The sequence below is a fragment of the Suricata suricatta genome, chromosome X (assembly GCF_006229205.1).
Source record: "Suricata suricatta isolate VVHF042 chromosome X, meerkat_22Aug2017_6uvM2_HiC, whole genome shotgun sequence".
In the NCBI taxonomy this organism is placed as follows: domain Eukaryota; kingdom Metazoa; phylum Chordata; class Mammalia; order Carnivora; family Herpestidae; genus Suricata; species Suricata suricatta.
Genome location: NC_043717.1, coordinates 85148708 through 85161423, shown reverse-complemented (window position 1 = coordinate 85161423; position 12716 = coordinate 85148708). Strand labels below are relative to the sequence as shown.

The window sequence follows — 12716 nt, the reverse complement described above, 5'->3', positions numbered from 1 at the left end:
TAGAACTCCCTTATGACCCAGGAATAGCATTGCTGGGGATTTACCCAAGAGAGACAGAAATGCTGATGCATAGGAGCACATGTACCCCAATGTTCGTAGCAGCACTGTCAACAATAGCCAAAACATGGAAAGAGCCTAAATGTCCATCACCTGATGAATGGATCAAGAAGATGTGGTATATATACACAATGGAGTACTACTTGGCAATGAGAGGGAATGACATATGGCCATTTGTAGGAAAGTGGACGAACCTTGAGGGTGTCATGCTGAGCGAAGTAAGCCAGACAGAGAAGGACAGATACCATATGTTTGCACTCATAGGTCTGGCAGGAAAATAGGAGAGACCTAATGGAGAACCAGGGGGAGCGGAGGAGGGAGAGAGAGTTGAGGAGAGAGAGGGATGTAAAACTTGAGAGACTATTGAATGCTGAAAATGAACTGAGGGTTGAAGGGGAAGGGGGAAGGGGGAAAAGAGGTGGTGGTGATGGTGGAGAGCACTTGTGGGGAAGAGCACTGGGTGTTGTATGGAAAACAATTTGACAATAAAATATTATGGGAAAAAAAGTTTATTCACACAAGGCTTCTAAAAACATTAAAAAAATTTTTTCATATCACAGTTTAAAAAAAACACTTAGTACATGCCATACCTAGTATGGCATATCCAGAGCTACTCAACAATTTTCTTAAATGAAAACTGTATTCTTTTTTTAAATGTTTATTTACTTAGTTTGAGAGAGACAGAGAGAGAAAGCACAAGTTGGGGAGGGTCAGAGAGAGAGAGAGAGGGAGAGAATCCCAAGCAGGCTCCATGCTCAATGTGGAGCCTGACACGGGGCTCGATCTCACAACTGTGAGATCATGACCTGAGCCAATATCAAGAGTCAGATGCTTAACTGACTGAGCCATCAAGGCTCCCCTAAAGTACACCCTTTATCCCTAAAAAATGTCATTGTAGTTTAGTTTCATACTAATCTTGCATGTGAATCAGAAACCATATGAAATGGAAAAAATTTTTAGACGATGTTAATAGTTAGAAAATATTAGTCCCAACACACTTTCATTGTCTTTGGGAGAAATTTTCTAATACCATTGAATATTAGACCATTTAATGGTAAAATAGATGAGGACCCCATGTACTGGACATATTACCTACCCCACCCCAAGCCAGCTCATTATCAATATAATGCCTACCTATCCTCCAGACCCAGAGTCCTAGCTGAAGGAAAGCTTCCTGATACTAACCTTGCACTGAGTCTCCTTTTACACACTTCTAGCTCCAAGTCCATGGCCTTGAAATACTAATCTTGCTGAGGCTCGTACTCAGAATATCAAAGGCAAGTCCTCTCTAACTGTTCACACAATTATAATTTTATGTCTATTTGGTTCTTTACTTGATTAATGCATATTTTGCACATTAGACTATAAAGTTCTTGAGGACAAGATCAAGACAAATGCTGCTTGCTATCCTAGCACAGTGTCTGACCATAACTGATTATCCAATAAATATTTGTTGGATTAATATATGAAGTGTTTTCATGTCCAGGACCTGGGTAGCCCATTAGTCATCCTAAGTAATCAGAAAAGCGGCCTTTAAATCTAGTAAATTACAATCCACTGTTTTTATCTAAATGCTCTGCTCGACATGATGGGAATAATATTGTTACCTGTGGAGATAAAGTTCTGACATTAAATATCTTGTCTCTTTTCCAAGACCAACATTTTAACCAATATTCCTAATCAATTTTTCTTCTAATATATGAGAATTTATTGTACTTTCTTTTATAAATCTTATTTGTACCCAAAAGTCCTAGAGCGCGTCCAGGATCGTGTTTCTGTGGTGACCGGAGAGACCTTCAACTTTGTGCTCATCAACAGGTACAAGGATGGCTGTGACCACATTGGTGAGCACAGAGATGATGAAAGGGAACTGGCTCCTGGGAGCCCCATAGCCTCGGTCTCCTTTGGGGCCTGCAGAGACTTCCTCTTCCAGCATAAGGATTCTCGGGGGAGGCAGCTCTCCCGGAAGGTGGACGTGGTCAGGCTTCAGCTGGCCCATGGAAGTCTGCTTATGATGAACCACCCGACCAACACTCACTGGTATCAGTCTCCCTGTCCGAAAGAAGATTCTAGCTCCATGGGTCAATCTGACATTTCGCAAAATCCTGCTTACTAAAAAGTAAAACTTGGTCAATTAAAAAAAAAAACATGGCATTTACAAATTATAATCAAATTAAAATTAAAATTAACAGAGAAAACTGAATTTGGAGTAGTTTTACCTTCTCTCATCGACAACTCCATGCAGCCAGCTGCCATTACGCCGGAGACTTGAGAAAGGTTGATTAGCTCTGGGGCATTGGTCTCTAAGATAAAGTAAGGTACCCCCACAAACCTTTATTAGATAATGGAGAAATACTTTTTAAAAATGAATTCCTAGTGTTACTATTGCCCCCCAAGTCTCCTCTATCACTTCTCTGGCAAAGATAATCAATATGCAAGAATGCCTCTTCCTAAGGAAGCCCCAAAGATTCCAAGTGCTCTAGATTCTCCAGTATATTCAGTGCTTCCCATGGCTAAAATCAGACCTTATGCCTTAAAATGTAGAGACATGGGTGCCGGGGTGGCTCAATCAGTTAAGCATCCGACTTCAGCTCAAGTCTTGATCTCACGGTTTGTGAGTTCAAGCCCCATATCGGGCTTTGTGCTGACAGCTCACAGCCTGGAGCCTGCTTTGGATTCTGTGGCTCCCTCTTTCTCTCTGCCCCTCCCTTGCTCACCTGCTCGCTCTCTCTCTCTCTCTCTCTCTCTCTCTCTCTCTCTCTCTCTCTCTCTCAAAAATAAATAAACATTTTTAAAAAATTTTTAAAGAAACAAAGGCCATTCTTAAATTGTGACCTTTGAAAAGTCTTTTAAAAGAAATAAAAAAGTAACTTTATATAGGAATGGGTTTTTATGGTTTTCTAATGCCACAATAATGTAATGTAGCATAACAAATAATCACAACATATCAGTGCCCTACATCAGTAAACATTTATTTTTTGCTTGCACACACACACACACACACACACACACACACACACAGAAACAAAAACGAAATAATCACCTAATGCCTTTTCCAAGGATATTAGCTTTTGCTTATTATTTTTCTTTATATCTTTTATTGTCAGTCTTACCTTAGTATCTTTTCCCCTAACTACAGTTACAACCCTCTTTTAATTACTGTCAATGGGACCAGAACACTAAAACCCCATTGGCTTAAATCTCTCTCACCTTGACTCCTCCTCAGGTGGTTTTTACCTGGAGCATCAAGCTGCCCCCTAGCCTAGAGTCTAGATAGTTGTGGGGTGGAGGCATCACTTACACTTGAGATGCCAGAAGAGGGAGGAATATCATGAGATGGTGCCAATCAAAAATCTGAACATTCTGTCAGTTGCCTATTAGTTTTCTTGATTGTTTCCTTTGCAGTGCAGAAGCTTTTTATCTTGATGAAGTCCCAAGAGTTCAGTTTTGCTTTCATTTCCCTTGCCTTTGAGGATATGTCGAGTAGGAAATTGCTGCAGTGGAGGTCTAGGAGGTTTTTTCTACTTTCTCCTCGAGGGTTTTGATGGTTTCCTGTCTCACATTCAGGTCCTTCAGCCATTTTGAGTTAATTTTTGTGTATGGTGTAAGAAAGTGGTCTATTTTCATCCTTCTGCATGTTGCTGTCCAGTTCTCACAAATGACATATCAGATAAAGGGCTAGTATCTAAAATCTACAAGGAACTCACCAAACTTCACACCCACAAAACAAATAACCCAGTGAAGAAATGGGCAGAAGACATGAACAGACACTTCTCCAAAGAGGACATCCAGATGGCCTACAGGCACATGAAACGATGCTCAACATCACTCAGCATCAGGGAAACACAAATCAAAACCACACTGAGATACCACCTCACGCCAGTCAGAGTGGCTAAAATGAACAAAGCAAGAGACTATAGATGCTGGTGAGGGTGTGGAGAGACGGGCACCCTCCTACACTGTTGGTGGGAATGTAAACTGGTGCAGCCACTCTGGAAAACAGTGTGGAGGTTCCTCAAAAAACTATCCATAGAACTCCCTTATGACCCAGCAATAGCACTGCTAGGGAAGATTTAATATTTTTGACGTGTCATTTGCCACAAATTAATTTGTAGGTGCAAAATGAAATGTCTATCATAATGCCAGAAAACTTTATAACTTTATTTTAAAAATTGGGGTGCCTGGGTGGCTCAATCAGTTAAATGTCTGACTTTGGCTCAGGTCACGATCTCACAGTTTATGAGTTCAAGCTCTGCGTTGGGCTCTGTGCTGACAGTTCAGTGCCTGGAGCCTGCTTTGGATTCTGTGTCTCCTGTCTCTGGCCGTCTCCCACGTGTGCTCTGTCTCTCTCTGTCTCTCAAAAATAAACAAATGGAAAAAAATTTTAAATAAATAAAATAAAATTGATAAACTGATTCTAAAATGTGTATAGAAATGCAAATAAAAGCCAAACAAACAAACAAAAAAACCTCCACAGAATTCTATAAAGAAATGAATAAGGTTGGATTCCTTACACTTGGAACTTCAAAACTTATAAAAATGTAGTCATCAAGATTGAGTGGTATAAGGACAACTAGATTAATAAAACAGAATAATATGATAGTGAAACAACTGTATATGTTGAGCATTGACCTCTTTCTATACTATACACAAAATGTAAACAAAATGGCTTATAAATTTAAATATAATATCCAAAAGTATAAAACTATAAGGAGATAACATAGGAGAATGCAGTTATTGCCTTGGGGTTAGCAAAAAAGTATTAACCATAAAAGATATGATAAATTGTACTTCAACAAAAATTTTGTTTATAAGAAAGATATCATGGAAATGAACAGTTGTGATATGGACTGTGAGAAAATATGTGCCATGCATGTATCTTTAGAAAGATCTTTGTCCAGAATATATATAAAAAATCCTACTATTCAATAATAAAAAGGCAAACAGTTAACAAATGGACAACAGTCTTGAACAGACACTTCAGCAAAGAGGAAATGTGACAGCACAATAAATATAGAGGTATCTCATTTCAATTTGGATTCTCCCAATGACTAACAATAGTAAGCATGTTTTAATGTGCTTATTGATATCCCAATATCTTTTTGGTGAAGTGTCTGTTATAATATTTTGCCATTTTTTTAAGATTGGCATGTGTGTCATGTAAAATAAGACTTCCTTATATCTTCTAAATAAAAATCTTATCCAATGTTTTGCAGCTGTTTTCTCCTAATGGCTTATATTTTCATTAACATCTTTCAGAAAGCAGTTTTAATTTTGATAATTTATAATTATTTTCTTTCATAATCTGCTTTTTGTATCATACCTCAGAAATATTTACTTACTCTGAACTCACAATGATTTTCTCCTGTGTTTTCTTCAAGAAGCTTTATATGAGTCTTATATCTTACATAATCCATCTTGTGTTAATTTTTGTATATGGTATGACATAACGGTCAGGATTCATCTTATGGAAATGAGTATCCAAATATTCCAGCAACATTTGTTGAAAAGACTATCCTTCCACCCCACTGAATTACATTTGTTGCAAATCAATTGGCCATACATATAGGTATATTTTGGGACTCTTGTTTCTTTTTCCATTAAGCTATATATCTATTCTCATACCAATCTCACACTGTCTTAATTACTTTTGCTTTAGAGGAACTTTTTGAAATTAAGGGGAGTCCTCTAATTTTATTATTTTTCAAAATTATTTTTGCAATTTTAAGTTCTTTTTGATTTCTCCGTAAATTTTAGTATCTAGTTGTCAATTTCTGCCAAAATCCTTCTGGAATGATATCAGCTAGATGGCAGAATAGGAGGTCCTTGGCTTTTTATTCCCCTTCACAGGAAGAGCAACTGGCAACTCTGCATAGACAAGAACACCTTTGTGAAAATCCCAGAACCCAGGGGTGAACCTAAAATCACCCCCTTGGACCACAGAAAAATGAGAAAATCTGCATTAGAAGGGTAAGAGGAACAGTTTCATTTTGACTTTATCTCCCCTAGGTCAACACAACACCACACTGAGAGGTTCCCTAGGATCTATGGTTTCTGCAGTAGGGAAAAGAGACCCTGAAGTAGGCATCCAACTTTTACTAGCATTCTGTGGTGTGTCTTGGGAGGCTGCTTCTCTCTCACTTCATGGGAAACACTGGGAGGATGAGGAGGACTAGACTGCCAAGGGTCAGCTAAAAGCAAAGAAAGGGGCAGGACTCAAGCAACCAGCACAAGGATCTCGGCAGATGGGGTTCCAGCTGGTAGAAGTGACTGCCCAGACAGCCCAGCCAATGGCTCTGTTCACTCATGGAGCCAAACCAGTGGTCCTATCCAGCTAAGGAGCATGGGTGGTCACCAGTTCTTTCTGACTTGGGTACCCAGCAGTCTGGACCAGTCATAGATCCCACAATATGGCCCTGCCCAGGCAAGCCAGCACCAGTGCCCAAATGCAGAGCACAGCCTCTGGCCTTACCTGAACAGGGAGCCTGGTCAGGGATCAAGCCCAACAGTGCAGCATAGCTAGTGGCCTACACAATCACAGAGCCCAGCTTGTGCTTTTTACTCAACTGTGGGTACAACCTGTAGCTACACTCAATCATGGAGGCCCCATCCAACTGTGGAACATAGCTTGAGATCCCCTCCAATAATGGAGCCAACTGTGTAGCTCCACCTGAATGCACAGTCTAACCAGTTGCACTACTTGGCCAGGGAGCTCAACCTGCAGCCCCACCCAATAGTAGAGTATAAGCAGAAACACCACCCAACCAAAGAGCCAAGCCCAGCAGCCTCTTCCAACCACAGATCATGAGCCTCACCCGATGAGAGACTGATAACAGCACAGATGCCCACAGATTGCTACCAGCTGGCTCAGCCTTCCAGAGTCCTGGGTTGTGCTAACTGGTGAAGGTCTTTCCCTGAAGTGAAAACACTTTTTCTGATATTTTAGCTTGATAAATTTTTGCTCCTTTATTCAATACTAAAATCAGGTCCCTTCTCAATGAAGTATTTCTAGACTGCTCAAGTTCATAATGATCTTTCTTACCTCCTAGTTCATAATAAGGATGATAGATGATCAATAATTATAATATATTTTCCAAAGTGCATTATAGTTACTTTATATTCATAACATATATTTTGCAATTGAGTTGGGGAAAGGTGAAATGCCTCTCCTTAGTTCAATAAGAAGAATCTAAGGCCCAACAACTTTTTTAAGTAGGCTCCATGCCCAACCTGGGGCTTGAACTTGTGACCCTAATATCAAGAGTCAGATGCTCTACTAACTAAGCCAGCCAGGTGCCCCAAAGGACCAACGATTTTTAATGACATACCTAAAATCAAATATTAAAAAGTGATAAGTTTAGGATTAGAATCCAGGATTTTGTTGCTTAAAGCCCAAATTCCTTCAAATGCTTCCCAACTTACAACACTTAAAAAGTAAAACATCTTTTGAACGCTCATAGTTCAACAGTCACTATTCTCAGCATCATGGTGAAAGTCCAGTAAAATTATCCTCACCTTTGCTTTGCTCACAGCCTAGTATAGGAATTTAACAGATGCACAGATATAGAGGTTTTAATTAAAACTTCATGTGTGTCTTGGTGGTTGAGAGGCAGAGCTGCAGGGATATGCTTTGAGTGAACTGTACAAAAATAAGTGACCCAAAACGCCAACTGAAATACTAGTATTTTGGAATGAATGGTTTTGGTGTTAATCCTCTCTGAGAATCTGGAAGCAGGAAAATCAGTCTGATGAAAGAAACATATTTATTGTATCTTGACCCTTCTTTGGGACATGCAATAAGCTTTCTGGTTGAAGTAATGCTCTTATAGCAGAATCAAGCTATGTTATTTAATATCACTGTTAACTCCTTGAAGTAGCTTCATAAAAGTTGATGTGTTTGATTGAAATCTGTTTTAGTTTTTTTTTAATTATAGAATGAGATATGATTTATGGAAGGAGAAGAGAAAAGCACAGTCACCAACAATGTGGCACCCTGAGGCACAATGAAGACATTTTAGGTTTTGAAATGGTATTTTTAACCAACTAAGACAAACAACTGTCATCAGTAACTATAGGATTTAATTTGCAAATAGCTCAAGTTGTCTCTTTGACAGTTGCCAGTGTCTGAGCATATAGTCCATCCATGTGTTATGTTTTCTCTCCTTCTCTGGCATACAGAAGGGTGTGAGATGGCATGTCCCAGGTGGCTCTCATTATAAATTCTATTCTTCACTTGGAAATTGTTTTCAGACTTTTCATGTTTCTGTGACGGCTTTTGAAAAGCCTATGATATGGGACCAGGATGAGTTTATATTCCCATACGTAGTGAAAAGAAAACTTCCTTGGCTTACAATGGGGTTTATGTTTGATAAACCCATTGTAAACTGAAAGTATCATAAATTGAAAATGTATTTAATGTGCTTTACCTACTGAACATCATAGCTTAGCTTTGCCTACCTTAAAATGCGCTGAACATTTACATTAACCAACAGTTGGGCAAAATCACCTAACACAAAACCTATCTTACAATAAAGTGTTGACTATCTCCTGTAATTTATGGAATACTGAACTGAAAGTGAAAAACAATGCTTGTTTGGGTACACAATGGTTCTACGTGTATCAGTTGTTTATCCTCGTGATTATGTGGCTGTCTGGGAGCTCTGGCTCACTGCTGCTGCTGCTCAGCAGCACAAGCATCTATTATAATGCATATTGCTAGCCTGGGAGAAGATCAAAATTCAAAATTAGAAGTACAATTTCTACTGAGTGTGTATTGCTTTTGCATAATCATAAAGTCAAAAAATCACAAGTTGAACCATTCTATGTCAGGGACTATCTATATACCTCTTGGATCAGCCCTGTGTTTTAGCTATCCTGGAATACATTCAACATTCCCACATCAGTTCATTTCTTTTTCGTTGTCATTGTTAGCACCTTTTATGTATAAGAAACCATAGCAGGCATGGCTAATGCCAAATTGAATAAGAGATGATCCATATTTTCAAGAAAATGTTTAGAGAAGGGATATTATATTTGTAACCTTAAATATCCAATGTTTCATCAGCTCATGGGTACAAAGTAAGGTCAGCAAACTCAATGCAATGCATCATCTTACTACTTAATCTCTGTTTAATTTTAGGGTTGGACATTATTTACCACTCTTAAATCCCTTCTGTTCTATAGTATTTAGGAAAAATCCATGGGAGGGTCTATTTGTGTGCCCAAGCCAGTCCTGGCCATTCTATCCTAAATTATAAATACCAGTATTCTTCTCAGGCTATATCATAGCTGATAATTTGCTCTAAACTATAGTCACAATACTATTTTTTTGGTCTACTATATCAACCACCATTCCTTATATTGTATTAAACATTTGTTAATATGATGGTCTAGTTAATGCACTTATCTTGCATAGATCTGCTACTCTTGCACCAAAAGATAACTTCACCCAACTTTCTTCAAGGCTATACCCTCATAGTAGGCATGATAGCATACTTTCTTGCATTCAAGGTGGCTTGGCTTTTCAAATTTTAAACACCCATTTCCTTCCAAGGCTTACACATACCAGATGTCAGGATCATGGTATGTTTGGTAAAACCCATGATTTATTTCTGGTAGGTTATAGTAAAAGGCCTCAACTGTGTCCAGAACCACTACTCACCTTTGAAAGTCTGAATCTGTTGTTGAATCATGTGAGACTCTACCATTTGGGGTCAGTTTTCTTCCTGAATTTTGCCTATCATTCCTCTCAAGTTCTCATACAACTTAACATGGCTGTATATGTCTGAATAGCCACATACGGTTCATGCAATTTAGTGAATGTCAATAAAAACATGAATATGCCTTTAAATTCCATATGCATGATATATCCATATCCCAGCTCCAGGGTACCTCCTGTAAATATAAACGTATAGGTGTAAGGAAGTGCTAAAAATACCTTGATAGAAAATAAAATGGAATGGAGATGGTGTAAATTCTATGAGGTGGTGGTAGGTATAACAAAAGTCAACACAGAGAAAGTAATCTGGAAGATACATGTTGAATGATTTCAGCAGAACTTGAAGAAAAGTGAAAGGTAGCATATTCTAGGTAGAGAAAGCAATATGAGTAAAGGCAGAGGTTATTGAAAGAGCATGTTATGTTCAGTCGTCTGTGAGTTGTTCATTGTAGACAGGGGAAAAGAGAGAATGATGAGACGTTACATATGAGTTTAAGGTAAATGTAGAGCATCCAACGGGAGAGAACCAATAGGCAGTTGAAGCTGAGGCATAAGTTTTGGCTAAATATAGAGACTTAATCATAAACATATGTGGTAACTTAAGCCTTGGGAATAGATACTCAGGAAGAACATTTGGAGAAAGGAAAAATTGGGGTAAGAATGACACTCTGCCAAAATCCAACATTTAAGAGGAAACATATTAGTGACAATTTGGCTGCAAAGACAGTATCCTTCCCAAAGTTAACAAGATAGAAGAGTTTGTGTTTTAAGCATACAGTGATAATGTAGAACTAAGGTCTAAAATTTTTGCTAGATATCATAAGGATGATAATTGAAAACCTCTCAGGTACCAGGGTTTCTTTCTCGGCTCTCCAAGGCTGCAGTCTCCTGTCTCTCTGAATGTTGGCTTCATTATTACCTCTTGAACATTCTGCTTTCACACACAAATGGAATGTGTACAATACCCCAATTCTGGATTTGGATGACTTCCTCTTTCAACAAAAACTAACTTGGTCTCAAGTTTAGATTTAATGCAGTGGCCTATTGGCGTGTTTCAATCCAAATCTCCTGCTGCAGTGGATAAATAAAACACACACACTCATGTATTTATACATACAAGTATTTGTTTGGGGGCATCTGGCTGGCTCAACTAGAGGAATGTGTGACTTGATCTCAGGTCGTAAGTTAGAGCCCCACATGAGATGTAGAGATTACCTAAATAAATAAACCTTCAAAAAATAAAAGTGTTTGTTTGAACACATTGGAGGGATGCCAAGGCAGCAATAACTTGTGGAAACAGATTTTAGAGAGAAAGAAATTCCACAGAGAAGAGTCTAAAACTTGCATCTGCTTTGCTATTGATTTGCTAATTTCAAAGTGGCAGTTAAGCAATTGAGAAGCTGACCAGACATTTCAGGAGTATCTGGGGGTTGCAGGAGAAGCATTGGAGTCCAGGGAGCACTGAAGAGGAGGAATCATAGGAAACAAATGGAACCCTGATAAACTACACCTTAGGTAAAGAGGACAAGCCACAATAAAGGCCAATGCTCACAAAAATCAGAATCTAACTTTTAGTCACTTCCATCCCTGATTGGATTAAGTTGATCTACCATCAATTGCCTACCAGAAGCAAGAATAAATCATTTCTTGTGGAAGATAGTATCAAGTTTAACCTTAAATTATCTCCACAAACTATTATATACAGTGTCAAAAATAACAAGGTCTAAAATGATAAATAACCAAATACAATAGAAAAAACACAATAGAAACAGACTAATAGGTGATGCATATATTATGTAGAAGTTAATAAAGACAGGCTTTAAAATATTGTCTCCACAAACTATGGTCTATAGGACAAATCCAGGCTGCTTCCTGATTCTGTGAATAAACTTTATTAGAAATTAACCATGCTTATTTGCTTATATAGTGTTTATAGTCATTTTCATGCTAGAATGGCAGAGTTAAGTTATTGCAACAATTACAACAGAAAGCATATGTTCTTCAAAGCTGAAAATATTCAGTATATAGCTTTTTATGGTAAAGTTTGCCAACCACTACTTTACGTTTGATTAGTATATCCAAGAAATTAAATAAAAAGATTGAGATTATTGGCATAGAACTGCAAACATGAAGAATACTAGAATAGAACATTTAAAACTAAAAAACTACAGTAACTGAAATTAAATCTCCATGGATGGGTTTAATAGAGCGCAGCTGAAGAGCTCATTAGACAAACTTGAAGACAGCAATAAGAAAGTATATAGACTGAACATGGAGAACAAAAGTGTGGAAAAAAGAAAGAGCTTACAATACATATGAAACAGGGTGAAACCAATCATTCATATAACTGGCATCAGAGAAAGATTAAAGTGAGATGAAGTACAAATAGTTTTTGAAGAAATAATGACTGAAGAACTTCTTAAACTATTAAAAGATATCAAACTACACATTCACATGTACAAAAAACCCTGAAAAGTTAAACATTTAGAAGACCACACTAAAGGGGATCATAGTAAAACTGCCCAAAAGAAAACATGAAGATAAAAATTTTATTTTATTTTATTTATTTTTTTTCCATAATATTTTATTGTCAAATTGTTTTCCATACAACACCCAGTGCTCTTCCCCTCAAGTGCCCTCCACCATCACCACCACCTGTCTTCCCCCCTCCCCCTTCCCCTTCAGCCCTCAGTTCATTTTCAGCATTCAATAGTCTCTCAAGTTTTGCATCCCTCTCTCTCCCCAACTCTCTCTCCCTCCTCCGCTCCCCCGTGTTCTGCATTAGGTCTCTCCTGTTTTCCTGTTAGACCTATGAGTGCAAACATATGGTATCTGTCCTTCTCTGCCTGGCTTACTTCGCTCAGTATGACACCCTCAAGGTCCATCCACTTTCCTACAAAGGGCCATATGTCATTCCCTCTCATTGCCATGTAGTACTCCA

General features: G+C 38.3%; 1 protein-coding gene across 1 annotated transcript in view; it reads left to right on the top strand.

Moving 5' to 3' along the window:
- The window catches only part of LOC115283577 (DNA oxidative demethylase ALKBH2-like), a gene marked incomplete at its 5' end in the record, with an annotated part of 5469 nt that extends 3289 nt beyond the window's left edge, over positions 1-2180 (top strand). The window contains 2 exon segments of the mRNA XM_029929808.1: positions 1806-2100; positions 2102-2180. Coding sequence (XP_029785668.1) covers positions 1806-2100; positions 2102-2180 — 374 coding nt within the window.
- Between the last annotated feature and the right edge of the window lie 10536 nt (positions 2181-12716).